The sequence below is a fragment of the Malania oleifera genome, chromosome 8 (genome assembly GCF_029873635.1).
Source record: "Malania oleifera isolate guangnan ecotype guangnan chromosome 8, ASM2987363v1, whole genome shotgun sequence".
NCBI lineage: Eukaryota > Viridiplantae > Streptophyta > Magnoliopsida > Santalales > Ximeniaceae > Malania > Malania oleifera.
Window position 1 is genome coordinate 101,424,092 of NC_080424.1, and position 20,452 is coordinate 101,444,543.

General features: G+C 37.9%; 1 protein-coding gene across 1 annotated transcript; it reads right to left on the minus strand.

The window, feature by feature from the left end:
* Nucleotides 1-5,734: 5,734 nt before the first annotated feature.
* LOC131162267 (6,7,8-trihydroxycoumarin synthase-like) lies at nt 5,735-7,998 on the minus strand. Its single transcript, XM_058118572.1, has 2 exons — nt 6,883-7,998; nt 5,735-6,768 (listed from the first exon to the last, which is right to left on the minus strand). Exons 1-2 carry the CDS (start codon nt 7,810-7,812, stop codon nt 6,148-6,150), a joined length of 1,551 nt encoding a protein of 516 aa, XP_057974555.1. The 5' UTR covers nt 7,813-7,998; the 3' UTR covers nt 5,735-6,147.
* Nucleotides 7,999-20,452: the final 12,454 nt, after the last annotated feature.

The window sequence follows — 20,452 nt, forward strand, 5'->3', positions numbered from 1 at the left end:
TGATGAAGAGAAATAGGAGCCAGAAAACTGGAGCAAAGACAAACATATTGTGCATGTGGAGTTAGAAATTCAGGGCAATGATAATGATCTTGGTGCTCAATTTACAAGGAATTCTAACTCGGAAAATCAGCAAGTCGACAATATTCCTATACGGAGATCAAGATGTACTATCAGACCACTGTCAAGGTATGGGTTTAAAGAGTTAGTATCTTATGCTTTCATTACCAGTTACAATGATCCAACTACTTTTCAAAAGGCAGTGCATGTCCAGGAGAAAAGTTGGAGGATGGGTGCTATGATTGAGGAAATGGAGTCGAGCATAAGAATCAAACTTGAGAGTTGGTGGAGCTTCCAAATGGGAAGAGGACGATAGGCTACAAATGGGTATATAGGAAGAAGGAAGCAATTTTAGAAAAGGAAGGAAAGAAATTCAAGGCATGATTAGTGGCAAAGGGATACTCACAGAAAAAGGGAATAGATTATGATAAAATCTTTTCACCTGTGGTACGACACACTTCTATTAGGGTAGTGTTGGGGTAAGTAGCTCATTATGATCTGCATTTGGAACAAATGGATATGAAAACTACATTTCTCCATGGTGACTTGGAGGAACAAATTTATATGGTATAGCGAAAGGGATTCAGTGAACTCGGGAAAAAGCACTTAGTTTGCATGTTGAAGAAGTCTCTTTACGAGCTGAAACAGTCTCTAAGGCAATGGTACAAAATATTTGATTCCTATGTGATCAGGATAGGCTACAGAAGATGTGAGTATGATTGTTGCATGTATATGAAGAAGCTTAATGATGGTTCTCTTATTTTCTTATTATTCTATGTCGATGACATGTCAATAGCTGTGAAGAATTTAATTGAGGTAAATCAGTTAAAAGATCTATTGCATAAAGAGTTTGACATGAAGGATCTTGGTCCGACCAAGAAGATAATTAGGATGGAGATCCACTAGGACAAAACTGCAGGGAGGTTGTGGCCATCTTAGGGTAGTTATGTGGAGAAGGTGTTGGAAAGGTTCGACATGGCTGATGCTAAACTGGTATATATACATCTAGAGAGTCACTTTAAATTGTCTACTACTGAATGCCCAAGTACGGATGATGATATCCAAGACATGTCAATGGTCCCTTATGCTAGTGTCATGGGGAGTTTAATGTATGTCATGGTGTGTACAAAACCAGACTTAGTACATGCAATAAGTATGGTGAGTGAGTTTCTTTTTAATCCGAGTAGACAGCACTAGAAAGCCGTCAAATGGTCAGATACTTATGAGGTACTTCTAGTTATGACACCATGTTTGGCAAGCAACATGATAGTCCATCAGTTGTAGGGTTTGTTGATGTTGATTATACAGGAGATATGGATGACAGAAGGTCTACAATGAGTTATGTCTTTGCCCTTGTGGGAGGACCTATATATTGGAGGTTCATGATACAATCCTTGGTGGCATTATCTACAACAGAATTTGAATATATGATAGTTTCCGAAACTGCAAAGGAAGCCTTATGGCTTACTGGTTTGGTCAAGGAGTTGGGTATGCAGCAAGGTGAAGTTGTGCTGCATTGTGACAGTCAGAGTGTCATTTACTTGGCGAAAAATCAAGTGTGCCCTACTAGAACCAAGCATATTGATGTAAGGTTTCATAGGGTCCAGGAATTGATTACTTTAGGTGAACTTATATTAGAGAAGGTTCACACATCTGCAAACACAGTGGACATCGTGACAAAATTGGTTACTACTGAAATGTTCAAGCATTGCTTGGACTCACTTCATATCTCCAAGTGCTGGAGGGGAGATGGACCCAACCTAACGTTCTAAGGTCAAGGTGGAGCATCGGACTATGTTTTTCGGGATCTCCTAGGGGACAAAAATTCGCCAAGGTGGAGATTGTTGTGTTTGGCGGCTAATATTCTTGAGTGGTGGACATACACAAGGAAGAAAAACATAGTTTGAATCAGCATTGGGGGAAACTGCCGACTGTTTGGCTAAAATCTCCAAATGTTTGCTCTCGGTATCTTTCCGTCGAAGTAACTGTCGATGGTTGTCTGAATGTTGTTGAGACGGTTTACTCTCAATATTTCAAACTGTCGACGGTTTGGCTCGGGACAGTGAGACTGATTTCAAATTTTGAATGTGAATGTCAGTGTGGTTGGGTGTTTCGAGGGAAACCTCCGATCTGTTTATAAATATACCATTCTGGGTATATTTTCATAGAGAGAAAAAGAAAAAGATCATTGCAAGAAGTATTGTATTGTGTTCTTTAACACATATATAGTGAAACCTTTGTTGATTGCTCTCGTGGATGTAGGCATTGCCGAACCACATAATTCTTTGCATTTTTGTTCATACTTTCGTATATACTGCGTGTGTGTGTTCCATATTTGTTCTACATTGTTGCTGCATTTAATTTCCGCTGTGCAAAATCTGAGTTTATTCACAACATTTATAAACAATCCCACACAATAATTCATATTATGGTAACATTTTTCTCTTTATGCCTTGTTTATTTTATTTTTTGTATATATGCCTCCTCTTATTAATGTTGTAATGGTCTTTTGGTTGTTTTCTTCTGTGTTTTTTTTTTTTTTTTTTTTTAATTTTTTAAAACTTTTTTTGTAACGACCTCAAAATTTAAAACATTTTTTTTTTCTAAATAAATACATATAAACTACTTTGATACCCCTGCTATGAAATCTCAGGTCATAGAAGGGCGCTGGGGAATCCTTATATACAATAACCATACCTATGCAACGGAAAACATAATTCATACAACCATATATACCATACAATACTAGAATTCAGTATTTCCAAATTATAGTTATATAATGCATCTCTCTCCAATACCATCTACCCAAAAATACAACACTCTGTATAAACTTACCCTATAAACAGGGCAACCCAGTAATCACTCTATCCACGAGCCTGATCTGCTCGCCTAACTAGCTCACCTGAAAAATGTTAAAGTAATAGGGTGAGACGACGCTCAGTAAGTGGAAATATGCTATTACTAGTATGTGGCGGCTAAGTTACATATTGTTTGAATAACATTTGAACTGTAAAAATGATAAATCAGTAAAACATATCTTACATTTCTCACAGTTTAAAATATAACTGTATCATTTGAAGTTTCTATTTTTCATACTGCTAATATCATATTATATTTATCAAATATTGTAGGACAGTATACATATACATAGCTGTGCTTTTTCCCTGAAATTCTGTTTGTCATGATTTGACTCCTCATGACAGGGTTGTACGGCTCGTAGGCGGGACTTAACGCTGGTCGGCCCTCCAGGTAAGTCACTATACTTTACACTACCTCAGCCTGGCCAAATTGCATTCACTCCTAGGCGCGGAACTGGATTGCTACCTTGTCAAACCGGCCCCCTCAACCCAGTGAACTAGAGAGCTGCATCCACTCCGAGCACGATTTGACGGCACCCACATACTATATGAGATATGTGGTTGCACTCTATCTGTATTAACAACGGTACTGTGCTTTGTAATCTGTATCTATCTGTAATATTTCACAGGGATCTGATATCATATATATAATACTATAATTTTGTACTGTAAATACTGTAATATCTTAATAATATAACTGTAGCATCTTGATGCTATATCTATATATCTAATTGTCTAATCTATCAGTATAATCTATTTGTATAATCTGTCTGTATATTCTGAGTGTTATGGTATTAGGAAACATGGCATTCTGTAAATACTATATATACTGATCTGAATAAAACTGTAATATACTGATCTAAATAAACATCTGTGTATATATACTAATCTGAATAAATATATGTATATGCCGATCTAGTTAAATATCTGAATATACCGTATAACATGGTATGCTGGAAAAAGATGTATAAGCTCTATATCAGATAAATATCTACTCAGACCACACAACATTAAAAATTTTTATTATATAAAACTGGATAATAAACCGGTATATACATATATATATAAAGTCTCTGTTAAACTTGTTAAAACTCCTATTATAACATATTTCCCTTACCTAATCCCTGGAAAGCCCCTACTGTACTCTGATCCTATACCCGTAGGGTTCCCCACTCAACATCTTGAAAACCACATCTCGCAAAACAAAATATCATTATTTTTCTACGTACAACATTTTATATAGCTATGGGAAAGGCTAATATTGAATAAAATGTCTTACCCTGAAATGGGGATGGAATTCGAACCACTCCCACCAATAATCCGCTCCGGCAAACTTGCAGAGAACTTTCCCAAGAGCGTTGTGGTGACCTCAGATCGTCGATCCGGCGAGGAATAGAGCCGAGATCGAAGAGAGAAGGAGAGAGAGACGTTTAGAGAGAGAGAAAGAGAAAAGGTTCTTGCGCCAATTTTCTCTAAAAAAATTCGGGTTTTAGCTATTTATAGCCCCGAGTTCGTCAACGAGACACGTCATCTCATCGACGAACCTTCACCCCTCATCGACGAATTTCAGACTACCACAAAACTCCCTCTTGGTATCTTCTTGTCGACGAGATGTGTCTTCGTCGACGAGACCCTGTTTAATTCTCTGGGTTATTACATTTTTGTTGTAAGCCCAACATAAAAAATTCAGATTAATTTCATTGTTAAGTAGTTCCAAGTTTGTCTCTAAGTCTTATATATACAACACATTTGTGTTGTCATTCAAAAATGTATGTTATTTCAGCACTTATTTAGAAGTTTGTTAGCATAGGTATATGCTTTTATATTGTTTTGAGAGGCTAACAAAAAATGTCTTATGTTAATTTTTTGAAATCTATTTGTGATGCCATTTCCTTTTCCACCTTCTTTTTGAATATTTTATTTTGGTAGGCTTTAGAAACAAAAATGATGAAATTGCATTTATGTTATGACAAAATATTAAAATTGCATTTAAGGACAATAATTGAATCTTCATCTTAATTTTTTTAAATACTCCAAATTAAATCATTGTAAATCTCTAAAAGTCATTATGTTGAATGGACAAGTACATATAGAAAGAATAATGGTAAAGCTTCATCAATACCAAAAATTTTTGCATTTTGAGAAATTTTAATATGAACTTTACAATAATTTTTGTTTCTCTAGTGTGGAAAAAAATTGGAGTATTTTTATTGAACATACAACACAACTTAATTTATGAAAATATTGAATTTGAGACCAAGATGATGTAACTAAATTTAATAATTTGTATAGTTAGTCTTGGAATTAAAATAAGTGATAGTAATATTTTATAGACCTAAACATATGTATATATATGGGTCATAATAAAATGATAATAATATGTGGATATATATATATATATATATCCCCAACCCTGATAGAGTATTTATCATCAAGAGATAATATCATTCATAATTATTACTGATTGAATATCGTAAGCCCAACTTAAGGATGCAATACTTAAAAAAATAAATAAATAAATAATAGATTAGGAGAGTGCAAAGATCATTTAGTTAGTAGTAAAAGGGAAGCACTATGTGGGTGCATCCATCTTCTCTATGCCCAATCATACTTGTGAGCTTTAGAATATTTTAAATATGTTGACCTATCCTCCACCATTGCAATGAACTTAGCTTAGATTTTAATAATATTAAAATTAATATGTTAATTAATTAAGCAATTAGAAATGAAAGAGTGATAGTGATTCCAATTTTTTTACAAATTAAAAAAACCCTCCTTTTTTTAGTCAGGTGTCTAAATTCTCACAAGTGCGCTAGCAATTGTCTCAAGTGTCTCAAGTTCAAACTTAATTCCATGACTTACTTGAAAATAACATAAAAGGACAAGAGATACCTACCTCCCGTGAGATTTAACAAAAAAAAAAAAAGCAAAGACCTCCCTTGAGATTTCGAAACTATCACAGACCTCCCTTGAGGTTTCAAAAATATCACATACCTCCCTTGAGGTTTGCTAAAAAGGTACAAGTTTCCCCTCAAAAAACTAATATTTTTGTAAGATACAATTGGAGCTTTGTGCCTTTTTGACAAACCTTAGGAGAGATCGTTGGAATTCATGAAAGCTCAATGGTGGTCCCTGAAATTTTTGAAACCGTAGGAGAGGCTACTGTCTGTTCACCAAACATTAAGTGAGGCCAATGTATTTTACCAAACAAAAAAGTGCAAGATAGGCACATTCATCTCGACTTACGTGCCAGATATTTTTTAGCCAAAAGGCAAAGAGGAACTTTCTTGTGCATTACAATGCCGGGAGCTGCCTCGGTGTCAACGTCTACTTCCTTCATCCCATTTGGCAAGTCCCAATCAAAGGAGTAAAGAAGATTGGCAAGTGTGAGTTCCACCGTCATGAGTCCGAGAAGCATACCAGGGCAACGTCTTCGACCAGCCCCAAATGGTATTAATTCAAAATCTTGTCCTTTAAAGTCTATAGGATTGCCTAGGAATCTTTCGGGCAAGAACTCTTCTGGTTTTTCCCAAGACTCGAGATCCCTTACTATGGCCCATGCATTTACATATACAATGGTCTTGGGTTGAATTTCATACCCATCAATAGTGCACTTTTCAATTGTTTCTCGAGGAACAAGCAAGGGAGCTATAGGGTGTACTCTCATTGTCTCTTTTACCACGGCTTTAAGGTAAGTTAGTCTAGGAAGATCATCTTCATCTATGAAATCTTCCTTTATCAAACTTCTAAGTTCTTCTTGTGCAGTCTTCATCACCCTAGGATTTTTCATTAACTCGGTCATTGCCCAAATTATAGTGCCTGCACTTGTGTCTGTTCCAGCAATAAACACATCCTGCAAAACAAGCAATAATATAATTAGTATACATTCATTATACTGGCAAGTTGGCATTTTAATAAGGGATCCGAATTTCAGATGGGCTATATGCAGATGTATGCACACTCATACCGTGATCAATGCTTTAATTTGATCAAAAGTGAGATCAGATGTAAATAGTTGATCACTTCTCAGTTGGAGTAAGATGTCAACAATATCTTCTTGCTCAAATCTCAACCTCTTAGGATCGAGGTGCTCATCGATAATTTCTTGGAAAATCAAATCCAACTCCCTAAAATTTTTATCCACCCTACCACATAGGCCAGTTAGTTTGTCCACCCAGCCCATAAATGAGAAATAGTCCGACACAAAGATGCTGCTGGCCAAGGCCTCAGCTTCATTGAGGAGCTTGTGGAAGCTATTTCTTCCACATCCATCAACACCCTTGCCCTCATACCTTTTACCAAAAGCAATTCTACAAATTATGTCGTTGGAAAGAGACATCAACATCTCACTCATATTCACTTCTTGTTTAGGAGAAGAAAATGTAGATATTTTATTGATGATGGCCCGGACCTCTTCTTCATGAACAGGTCGAAAGGATTGTACCCTCTTGGTGCTAAAAAGATGAAGAACGCAAAATTTTCTGATTTCCCTCCAGTAGCCGCCATACTGGGCAAAAATCAAGTCCGAGCCATTGTAGGATAGTTTCTGTTGGCCAAGCATGCAAGGCCTCCCAGAGAATGCTAGATCATGGATTTTCAAGGCTTCTTTGGCCATTTTTGCAGAGGATATGACTATGACTGGCACAACACCAAGCCTCAATGACATAAGGGGACCATACTTCTTGGACAATTGACACAGGTAGAGATGAGGGGTGGCGTTGTATTTGATCAGCTGGTGCAAGTTGCCGAAGAACGGAAGGCCAGGAGGACCTGGTGGAAGAAGCTGTCTCCTCTCCTTTGTTTTTCTGTGCTCTTGCAGCAGCAGCAGCAGAAAATAGAAGAGGAAGACAGAGATAAAGGCTAGAAGGAGAAGAAGGAACTCCATGCTTGCGAGCATAAAGCTTAGGTTTGGGCCGTTTGGCTGCTTGCAATCCTTGCATACATAACAATGGTGATCGTGGATATCTTTAAATAGACATCTGGCTGGCGTACGTGCACTGAGGCCAGTTAATTTGTTAACTGGATATCTTTAAAGCAAACAATTATTTGAGAGGAAATTTGCAGATGCCAAATTTAATTTGTTATTTGGTTACATCAAAGTCTATCGAATCGGATCACCATCCAGTGTTTGTTTTCCATTTATTAGAAATTTGGTTTTGGACGGATCTATCCGCACAGGTGATGTTTAATAAATAATGTCCACTTCTACATGTCTAGCCCATGATCCTATTTTTGTCCATGCCCATGTTTTGATGGAGTGCAAAACACATACGTCAACTTTCTTGTGGGTACTGAAACTAATGTTTAATTATTTTTGATGGAGAAGTTAGAGTCAGTTAGAAACACGCTCCCCTCTCCCTCTCCCTCTCCCTCCCCACTACCTCACCCAACCACCCAACCAAAATAAATAAATTAATAAATCCATACAAATTGCACAAGAAGTGACACTGTCCCCACAACTCTACTTGGCTTCCGCCACAAATACTGGGAGAAAACATTGCTGTGGAGTATTCTCTCAACAAGTAGTATGGTCAAGAGACTAAGGAAAATGAGAAAGAAACTCTGTAGAGAGAGACTCATTTTCAGTTTTCACTTGACAGCTCAGAACAACGCAAACCATAATCAATGGTAAATATTACAATCCTAGTCCCTATTGAGTAGTAGGAGCCAGGAGACGCGTGTGTGAGCTGGTGCCGCATGCAAGCTGGAGCCGCGTTGAGCTGTGTCCGCCAATTTATTGTAATCCTCCATCACCATCTAATGTAATTTCTCCAGCCATCTATAAATAGGAGAGGTGTGTGAATGAAAAATGTACAGAAAAGAGAGTGAAGAAGAGTGCAGAGAGAGCTACCTGAGAGTTTATATTTTTCTCCCGGTTTCATAGTGGATTGTGGTATGCTCCGTGGACGTAGGTCAATCTAGACCGAACCACGTAATTTCTAGTGTCATCTATTTTTATGGTATGTGTTTTATTGCTCGTAGAGTCATAACAAGTGGTATCAGAGCCTGGTTCGGAGTAGAAATGCCAGGTTAGAGAAATTCACCGAAAATAAAGCCCTGTCTAGTGTCTCGAAATTGAATTTTAAGGTCATCATCACGTTCATCTCGTCGAGACGAAGCCAACGGTGCAAACCGGAGCTCGAAAGGAGCCCAGACGGCACCACACGCGCCACGTCAGAGTCATTCGTGTCTTTCCGCACCTTCACACACCGACAACCTGCAGGCCACGCGCCCCGCACGCCCTTCATGCGTCTTCCTCACCCAGCCGCTTCGACCCGACCCGGTAACCCGCTCCAGAGCTAGACCGTACTCGACTCGGATCCATACCAGTTGATCCAGACCCGATCAACCGACACACGGCATCCCCGTTAGTCTCCATGTGGCAACCGCGGTACTGACACGTCACCGCTGCCGCGTCATCCAGTGGGACCCATAGAATCTGTCAGCAGGTGGGCCCCACAATGCCACGTCAGTGCCATGTCAACAGTGGACGCCACACCCTACCACGTCAGCAGACGGTGTCTATTAACGGCGTCAGTGATGCCGTCAGGAATATTCCGTCAGTCAGAGGTATATTTCATTAAGTTTGACTGTGTTTGACTAGATTTGATCGAAGGTTTGATTGGGTTTTTTGAAGCCATTTCGGAGCCATTTTTTGGAAGACTTAAACCATTTCTAAGTTTTTTGACCATTTCAGATCCAACCATGCTATTCATTTGAGCTAATTCCATCTTTAGATCAGCGAATCGGGATGTCGAACAAAAAGAGCTCAAAGATTGAGATGTTTAACAACAACAATTTCGATTTCTGGAAGATGCAGATTGAAGATTACTTGTTTGGAAAGGAGTTGCGCTTACCATTGAAGGGAAAGTCACGATATATGAATGAGGACGAGTGGGAGTTGCTTGACTGGAAAGCTCTCCGAGCTATCAGAATGACGATATCAAAGTCTGTGGCATTTAATATCAAGCACATATCATCCACCAAGTCTCTGAACGATGCACTTTCTAACATGTACGAGCAGCCGTCAGCCACTAATAAGGTACATCTTATGAAAAGGTTATTTACTATGACCATGTCTGCAAGTGAAAGTTTTAGCAGGCATTTGAATAGTTTCAACAAGTTGTCGGATCAACTTGCTTCAGTCGAGATTACATTTGATAATGAGATTCGTGCCCTACTGATTCTCAGTCAGTTGCCCGAAAGTTGGAATGGTATTGTTACTGCAATCAGTAGCTTCGCAGGGAAATCAAAACTAGTATACGATCAGGTTGTCAGCATGATTTTGATGGAAGAAATTAGAATGCAATCAAACCATAGTTCCACTTAGAGTTCAGCCTTGAACATGGAAAGTCGAGGCAGAGGAAGCAGACATGGACGGTCAAACAATCACGGTAGATCTAGGTCCAAGCGGTCCAGATCCAGAAAACTCAGAGATTCTCAAGACATAGGTTCTCAGGGCACAAAGAATATTGAGTGCTAGAACTGTGGAAAAACTAGTCATTACAAAAACCAGTGCAAAGGTCTGAAGAAAGAATATGATACGAAGGCGAAAACAGAAGCAAATGTTACTTCAAAAAATGATGATATATTGATCTGCTCTTTGGGGAGCAAAAAGGAGTCTTGGGTGTCTGGAGCTTTATTTCATGCAACTTGCAATAGAGATTGCCTAAAAGAGTATACACCGGGTGACTTCGGTAAAGTATACCTTGGCAATGATCAACCTTGTGACATTGCCGGCAAGGGGACAGTGAAGATCAAGATGAATGGGTCAATATGGAAGCTGAGAGATGTTAGATATATTCCAAACCTGAGGAAGAACTTGATCTCAATTGGTCAACTGCCAGATGAAGGATATAACACAACTTTTGTTGGTGATGAATGGAAGATTTCAAAGGGTGCACTAACGATTGCACGAGGTAAGAAAAGTGGAACTCTTTATGTAACCCCTAATGCATGCATGTTTATTACAGTTGCTACAGGAAATGATAATAGCAACATTTGGCATCAACGACTCGGACACTTGAGTAAGAAGGGACTCAGGGTGATGCACTCAAAAGGAAAGTTGAGTGATTTACAGTCAATGAAGATTGACACATGTGAGAATTGGATACTTGGGAAATAGAAGAGGGTCAGTTTCCAGACGAACACCAGTACCCCAAAAAAGGAGAGACTTGAGGTCTATTCAGATGTATGGGGACCAACAACCATTTCATCCACAACTGGGAAGCATTACTTCATAACATTTATTGACGATCATTCTCGAAAGGTATGGGTTTACTTCCTAAAAAACAAATCTGATGTCTTTGATGCTTTTAAAATTTGGAAAGCAATGGTTGAAAATGAAACTGGTTTGAAAATTAAGAAGCTGAGAACCAATAACGGTGATGAGTATGATGACACCGGGTTTAAGAAATTCTGCTATGAGCATGGTATTAGAACGGAAAGAACTGTGTCAGGTACACCTTAGCACAATGGCGTAGCCGAACGTATGAACAGATTGTTGAGAGAAAAAGCCCGAAGCATACGTATGCAGTCAAGCTTACCAAAGATGTTTTGGTCAGAAGCAGTCAACACAACAGCTTACTTGATTAACAGGAGTCCATCAGTACCATTTAACTATAGACTACCACAAGAAGTATGGAGCAGTAGAGAGGTAAGACTTTCACATTTGAGAGTTTTTGGTTGTGTTGCATATGTACATATCAATGATCATGTCAGGAATAAGCTTGATCCAAAATCCCAGAAATGCACCTTCGTCGGTTTTGGTGGAGATGAATATTGGCATCGCATTTGGAATGATGAAAACAAAAAGGTGATCACAAGCATAGATGTGATTTTTGATGAAAAGGTAATGCACAAAGATAGACACACAACAGAACCTACAAAGTTTGAAACAACCTATGTAGATGTGGATGATGTCCTAGAAGGTGTAAGGACATGTCAGCGGAACACCGAGAATCCTCAAGAGAATCCTCAGGTAGAGGAACCTGTGAACCAGATTGTTGCACCACTACCTCCTACTCCAGCTCCAGAGTTTAGGAAATCTTCTCGACGGCATGTACCAAATAGGAGGCATGTGAATCATTTACTTCTTACAGATGGAGGAGAACCTGAATGCTATGTTGAAGCATGTCAGGCAGGAAATTTGAACAAGTGGGAGCTTGTAATGAAATACGAGATGAAGTCTCTTACCTCCAACAAAACATGAGAACTAGCTAAGTTGCCCAAAGGTAAGAAGGTTTTTCATAACAAATGGGTGAATAGGATCAAAGAAGAGCATGATGGATCCAAGAGGTATAAAGCCCGGTTAGTAGTCAAAGGTTTTGAGTAGGAGGAAGGAATTGACTACACTGATATTTTTACACCAGTTGTGAAGCTGACAACCATCAGATTTGTCTCAAGTATTGTTGCCTCAGAGGGCTTACATCTTGAGCAGTTGGACATGAAGACGGCATTTCTTCACGGTGACCTTGATGAGGAAATTTATATGCAACAGCTAGAAGGTAACTCAGTTAAAGGTAAATAGAATCCTGTGTGTAGATTGAAGAAGAGCTTGTATGGTCTCAAACAAGCTCCTAGGTATTGGTACAAGAAATTTGACAGCTGTATGCAGAGGAAAAATTTTCAAAAGTGCAATGCCGACCACTGTTGCTACTTCAAGAGGTATTATACTAGCTATATTATCCTATTGTTATATGCTGATGATATGCTAGTCGCAGGATCAAATATAGAAGAGATCAGAAAATTGAAGCAGCAATTGTCAGAGGAGTTTGACATGAAAGACTTGAGTCCTCTAAAGCGGATTCTTGGGATGCGGATCTTTAAACATAAGCAACAAGGTACGTTGCGGTTATCTCAATTAGAGTACATTAGCCATGTTTTACAGAGGTTTAACATGAGCAGTGCCAAAGCAGTAAATACACCATTGGCAGGTCACTTCCGTCTCTCTAAGGATCAGTCTCCCCAGATATATGAAGAAAAAGATTTCATGACTAAAGTACCATACGCCTCAGCCGTTGGAAGTCTCATGTATGCTATGATTGGTACCAAACCAGATATTAGCCAAGCAGTGGGAGCTGTCAGCAAGTATATGTCAAATCCACAGAAGACTCACTGGGAAACAGTGAAGTCGATTTGAGATATCTACGTGGCACTATTGATAAGTGCCTATGTTTCGGCAAAAGCAACTTGAAAATTCAAGAGTATGTAGATGCTAATTTTACAGGTGAAATTGATCATCGTAGAAGCACCACCAGATATATATTCACTGTTGGCACAACAGCTATTAGTTAGATGTCACAAATACAGAAGATTGTTGTTCTATCTATTACAAAAATTGAGTACGTAGCAGTGATAGAAGCAAGTAAAGAGATGATTTTGCTTCAAGGTTTGTTAACAAAACTCGGAATAAAGCATGAAAGAAATGTTTTGTACAGTGACAGTCAGAGTGCGATACATCTGGCAAAGAACTCTGCATTTCATTCCATAACCAAATACATTGGATTACGTTATCATTTCGTCAGATCTCCATTAGAGGATGGAGTGTTGACACTGGAAAAAATCCAAGGTAGCAGGATTCCGGCAGATATGTTGACAAAGGTCGTGATTGCAGAGAAGCTGAATTTGTGTTCAACTTCAGTTGGTCTTCATGCCTGAAGACATATTTAAGCACATCATTTAACCATATACTAGTTGAGGAGGCATCTTCGTCTCCTAGTTGGAGATTGTTAAGTAGCTGGAACTAGGAGACACATGTGTGAGCTGGTGCAAGCTGGAGCCACGTTGAGCTGTGTCCGCCAATTTATTATAATTCCCCCATCACCATTTAATGTAATTCCTCCAGCCACCTATAAATAGAGAGGTGTGTGCAAGTGAAAAATGAACAAAGAAGAGAGGTAGAATGCAGAAAAGAGAGTGAGGAAGAGTGCAGAGAGAGCTACATGAGAGTTTGTACTTTTTTTTTTTCCCGGTTTCATAGTTGATTGTGGTGTGCTCCATAGACGTAGGTCAATCTTGACCGAACCACGTAATTTTTGGTGTCATCTATTTTTCTGGTGTGTGTTTTCTTGCTCACAGATTCCTAACAGTCCCTTACTAAAAATTGAAATTCGAATTCAAGATCACCACTTGTGAAATCCCAAAACCAAACCATATCTGTTGCTGCCACAAAGGTGTAAAGCACTGAACCCAACCAACCTGGCCAAGTTCCCTCTGTAGCCAGGTGAGAGAGAAGATTACTTGTTTAAAGAGAAGATTACTTGTTTAGGGAGAAGGGTGTAGCCTGAAAACTCAAAGATTGTGGACTACCTCAATTCTTGTAGTGGAGGAGGAAAAAGTGAAAAACCCAAAAAAGCCCACTTCAATTGATTATTTATTTAATAATCATGTTGATAAAATGGTAACTGAGTGTCTGCAAACCATTGACATTGTTCATCTAGCGATCACACTTTTTATACATAGAGACGATTTTTTCCCTAATATACACATTGTTAGAAAATGATTAGCATGTTCTTTTTATACATCCACTTCCCACACACAAAGATGCTGGATTGGCATTGTCTCTCGATTTGCATGTTAGTTCGATATTGTGCTCTGATTGCTGTTGGTTGACATCGTTATGGGGTATGATTATTCCGCGTCCTAGGAGGGTTCCTATTATAGTTTCCTCTTGGAGGTGGTTTGAGCTTCTATTATTTGATGCTGCTTATCTGCTGATGATCTTCGTCAACAAGGTTGTTCAAGTTTGATGAGTTGGCTAATCAATGGCTTGCTCTATTGCTGATTCAATTCCTTAGCTCTGTTCGGCCTTCCGATTTGATTTCCATCATTATCATTGTCTTCTTTCTGGTGATGGCTCGAGTTTCTAAGGTATTCTAATTTTTGCATTTATTGAATTTATGGTTTATGGTTTTATCTTTTGGTTAGCTTTGATGGCCTTGTGCCCTTGGGAATGCTCAGGCTTGGTGTAATAGTTTTAAATTTGTTGATGGAAGTTTTTTGGCTTCCTTCCTCTTGGGTATGTCCAGAGTTTCTGTACATATCCATTTGATCAATATAATTTATTATTTACTAATCTAAAATAAAATAAAATAAAACTTATTTTTTTGGCTATTAACTAATGCATTGGACTTTTCAAATTCAGTAAAATATCAAAGGTTTAACAACCTAGAAGCTTAGAATTTGAGTCATGGATGGACACAATCTTTAGGTAAATTATAGTATTATGAATGTTGTGTCTATTGTTGACTCCGAGGGATTGATTTGACAGTAATTGAACTTATATGTTGTGCTTTTGGGCAAAATTTATTGTGTTATATAATGTATCTAGACAAGCAATAAGATGAGATGACTCATTCTCACAATGACAATGAGTCAAGTCACACTATGTGGGACGACTCATCCTAACTTAATATTTTGTATCAACACATTTGGATATTATTCTAAATGCAGAGTTGACTGTAATTAGAAATGATGTATATGGTGCCCCGTTTTCCAATTATTTTACTAATTAATTTTAAATAAATCATCTTTGGTTTTTAATATTGTCGCATTTTTTGACAAGTCATTGAACTAACTGGAATTATTCTTGCTAAGTTGACTTACATTCATATATTTTGTAAATTACCATTCTTATAATGATTGAGACCTTTTAGAATTCGATTTAATCTTGTTCTATCATAACTTGGAAGTCTTCAAATTAAAAATTCCCACATTTTGGCAAGAACGAACGTTTCTCTTTTTTTCTTTTTCTTTTTTTTAAAAAAAAAATCTTAAGCCAAACTTGGCTTCCTTTTCTTTAGGAAGGAATATTCCTAAAGTTAAGAGATTCAATTCCTCATGTTTAGAAAAAATTTAAATTCCAATTCTACATGATATTTATCATTTAATGAAGTTGGAAGGTATTTAAACATAAAAGACAATTTGAGAAAATCATGGAACAAAAATTGGACGGCAAGAATTTTGAATTTATTCATGAGCAGTAGAATTGGTCTATCTCAAAGCTCTCTATTGCTCTCTTTGTAAAAGATGGTGCCCTCTCCATTTGGTCGTCAAATACATTGTTCTTTCCCTCAGCTTGCACAACAATGAGGCATCATGATAGAAAAAGGGAGAGTATGAGAAAATACAGCAAAGAAGATAAACTGAAATATTATTGTATTCCTTTTTCCATGAATGAACAATCATTGCACAACTATATATATACAGGCAACAAGCCAAAAATATTCGCTCGCAAAAAACTAATAGAAGAAGAGAATAAAAAGAAACAAAAAATATTCTTTTGAAATTGAAAACAATATTCTCAAGCTGGAGATGGTTGGGTATTGCTAATACGCCCCGGCGAGCCAAGCAGGTCTAGAAGAACAGTGAGGCTCGATCTGAGAGAGGCAAGTCTGGAAGATGATAAGGGCTTTGTGAAAATATCAGCTAGTTGATCCTTATTTGAAAGAAATGAAACCTGAAGAGCTTTGGCCTGAATCTGATCACGTACAAAGTGATAGTCAACATCGACATGTTTGGTGTGAGAATGCATCACAGGATTCATAGAGAGGTAAGTCACTCCCAAATTATCACAATAAAGTGTTGGAGGTGAGGATGAGAAAATACCCAATTCAAATAAGAGAGATTGTAACCACAGAAATTCATAAGTTCCATGAGCAAGAGTCTTGTATTCTGCCTCTGTACTGGACCTTACTATAGTAGATTGCTTCTTTGAGCTCCATAACACAAAGTTGCGCCCATAAAAGACACAATAACCGCCAGTTGACCTTTTGTCATCTAGACACCCTGCCCAATCGGCATCGTTGTAGGCAGCCAAAAATGAGGTTGTAGAAGTGTAATGACCTACTATTTATTTAAAATTTATATATATATATATATATATATATATATATATATATATATATATATCATCAATATCATCTATCTGAAATACTACTGAAATTACCTCAAGCTCAAAGGAGCACTGGGGAAAAATCTTGTATGTGATACACAGCTAAACAGCGGCAACTGTAAAACTGTACACTTTCTTATACACAATACCAGAAAACTATAACAATCTGAAATATATTCTTATAATACTAAATACCCAGTGACAACATCAAAATCTAGAAACTATCCCCAAATCACTGATACCAAAACACACCTACCCTTTCAGTAAGGGCAGCTCTAGTCAACCTCTACCCGCGAGCGTGATCTGCTCACCTACCCGGATCTCCCGAAAAATAGTAAGTCACTAGGATGAGACAACACTCAGCAAGTGAAAATATGCTATTACTAATGTATGACGGCTGAGTTAAACATTTAAAATACTAAAATAATACTAATACTGTAAACTAAGAAAAACTGATAGACTGTACAAAATGTATATGTAACTTAAATTAAAGTATATCTGTATCTCTGGGTTAGATATCTGAACATACTGCTAATATAATAATATAAACTGCTGCTATATGATATATCTGTACATAGGAACTTCTGTTATACCCTAGGATATGTATATCATGATATAACCCCTCATGATAGGGGTGTACAGTAGGCTGGACTTACTCTGATTGGCCTACCAGGTAAGTTAATCTATATCTGTACATTCGCCAATCTGTATCAATCTATCCCACTGCAATCACTCCGGGTCATCTCTAACCTCTATCATTGTCTAACCGGCTAACTCAACCCAGCATGCTGGGGAGACTGCAATCTCTCCTCGTGCGGTTAGACGGAATTGACATACTAAGTTATGTGGTTGCATGTGTTTGAAATAGCAACGGTACCGTGCTCTTCTGTATAACTCTGTCTGTAATATCCACAGGAATCTGATATCGTGTAATACTGTATACATATATAAATATATAATCATCTTGCTCCTTTTAACATGATTTCACAAACAACCATAACACTATAATTCTGAGCTGTATTATCTGAGATATCCGACTGAAATATATATATACATATATATATATATAAAATATATGTATGTATCATTGGTGATTTCTGTCTGTACTATCTGTAATATCTGTATAAAATATCTGTACATAATATCAGTATATTCTGTATATAATATTTGTATATTTTGTATATAATATCTGTATATTCTGTATATAATATCTGTAATCTCTAAACAATCTAACTATAGCATCTTGATGCTATAACTGCATAATCTGTCTGAATAAACTCTTTGAGTGTTATGGTTTAGAAATCATGTTTTTCTGGGAAAATATTATCAGTCTCATTTCCGCTATTCATCTATATAACTTGAATATATGTAATGTTACATGTTCCACATACTATATTGTAATAAACTCATGCCACACATTTAAATACTAAAAATCTCATGCTTAATTTCTATAGTTTCTATTGTAAAATAATATTCATAATATTCTAGAAAATAACCTGATTTGCATGCTTGTAAATACACATTCATAATCTTCTGAAATATATAACAAAATCTCTAGCATAACATATTTCCCTTACCCAAATTCTGGAAAAACCCCTACTGAACTCTAGCCCTATACCCTCAGGGTTCCCAGCTTAACATCCTGAAAACAACATCCCCTAGAACAGAATATCAGTATTTTTCTGCATACAACATTTCTTATAACTGTAGGGAAAGCTAATCCTGAATAAATTGTCTTACCTTGAAATTGGGATGAATTCCAAACCAACTTCTCCAACGATCAACTCTGACAAACTTGCAGAGAACTTCGCCAAGAGCGTCGTGGTGGCCTCAGATCTTCAATCTGGTGAGAAATGGAGCCAAGATCAAAGAGAAAAGGGGAGGGGTGCGTTTTAGGGAGAGAGAGAGAGAGAGAGAGAGAGAGAGAGAGAGAGAGAGAGAGAGAGAAAGGTTTTCTTGTGCCGAAATCTGTCAAAAATTTGAGTTTTGGCTATTTATAGAACCGGATTCATTGACGAGACACGTCACCTCGTTCACGAGTCCTGTAGAAAGTTCGTCGACGAACCTGCACCCTCATCAATGAGTTTCAGACTTCCAAAAATTCTCTCTCGGTATCTTCTCATCGACGAGACGGGTCTTCGTCGATGAGATCCTGAAGAACCCTCGTCGACGAAACTCCTGTGTTCGTCGACGAGGCCTAGAAGAATTTCTCGGGTTATTGCATTCTCTCCTCCTTATAAAATTTCGTCCTCGAAATTTACTATCTGTATCGTACATTGTTCTTCAAGGAAAATGGTCTACTTATTTTATTACTTGCCCTCACTTATAGCAGAGGAATACCGTGGTTAAAATCCAAATTCTAGGGAATTACACATATAAAACTAATAACTACTCTTATCTAATCAATACATGTACCTGCAAAAGAAACACTATCTAACTATTATACATTACTTGATTACCTTTAACCCTCTTGGAACAACTGTGGGTATTTCTGTCTTATCTGCTCCTCGAGCTCTCAAGAAGCTTCCTCTATAGTATGATTCCTGCACAAAACTTTTACTAATTGAATTTCTTTATTGCGTAGTGTTTGTACCTTTCTGTCTAAAATTTGTACTAGTGCTTCTTCATAAGCTAATGAATCCTTAAGATCTATTTCTGCATAACTGATTATGTGGGATGAGTCTAGGACGTATTTCCTCAACATAACAACATGAAACACGTTGTGCATTCTGGATAAAACTGGCGGCAGAGCTAGCCTATAGGCAACTGACCCTACTCTATCTAGTATCTCAAAAGGGTCAATATACCTAGGGCTCAACTTGCCCTTCTTTCCAAACCTCATAATCCCTCTCAAAGGAGCTACCTTCAAGAATACTCGGTCTCCCACGTCAAACTCTAACTCCCGGCAGCGAGTGTTTGCGTAGCTTTTCTGCCAACTCTGTGCGGTACTGATTCTTTTTTTGATTAGTCGGACCATATCATACGTCTGCAGTACAATCTCTGGACCCAAAACTTGCCCCTTGCCTACCTCATCCCAAAAGAGAGGAGAACGACATCTCCTACCATACAATGCCTTGTAGGGTGTCATGCTGATACTAGGCTGGTAACTGTTATTATAAGCAAATTCAACTAGTGGTAAAAACTGAGTCCAGCTACCTCCAAAATCTAGCATGCACGGACGAAGCATATCTTCTAAGGTCTAAATCGTTCTCTCGGTCTAACCATCTATCTTGGGGTGGAAAGCAGTGCTAAATGCTAAATGTGTTCCTATTGCCTCCTGAAAACTTTTCCAGAATCGTTAAGTAAACTGAGGATCTCGGTCCGAGACTATGGATACTGGTACTCCATGAACACGAACTATCTCCTGAACGTATATTTCTATCAGTCTATCCATGGAATAACCGACTTTAATAGGGATGAAATGGGCGGTTTTTGTCAGACGATCAACAATCACCTAAATCACATTCAATCCCTGTCGCACTGGTGGTAACCCCATAACAAAATCCATAGAAACGTGATCCCACTGATTTCCTGCTCAGAGCATCTGCTACCACATTTGCTTTCCCTGGGTGATAACTGATAGTGCAGTCATAATCTTTAATAAGTTTGAGCCACCTTCTTTGTCTCATATTTAATTCTCTCT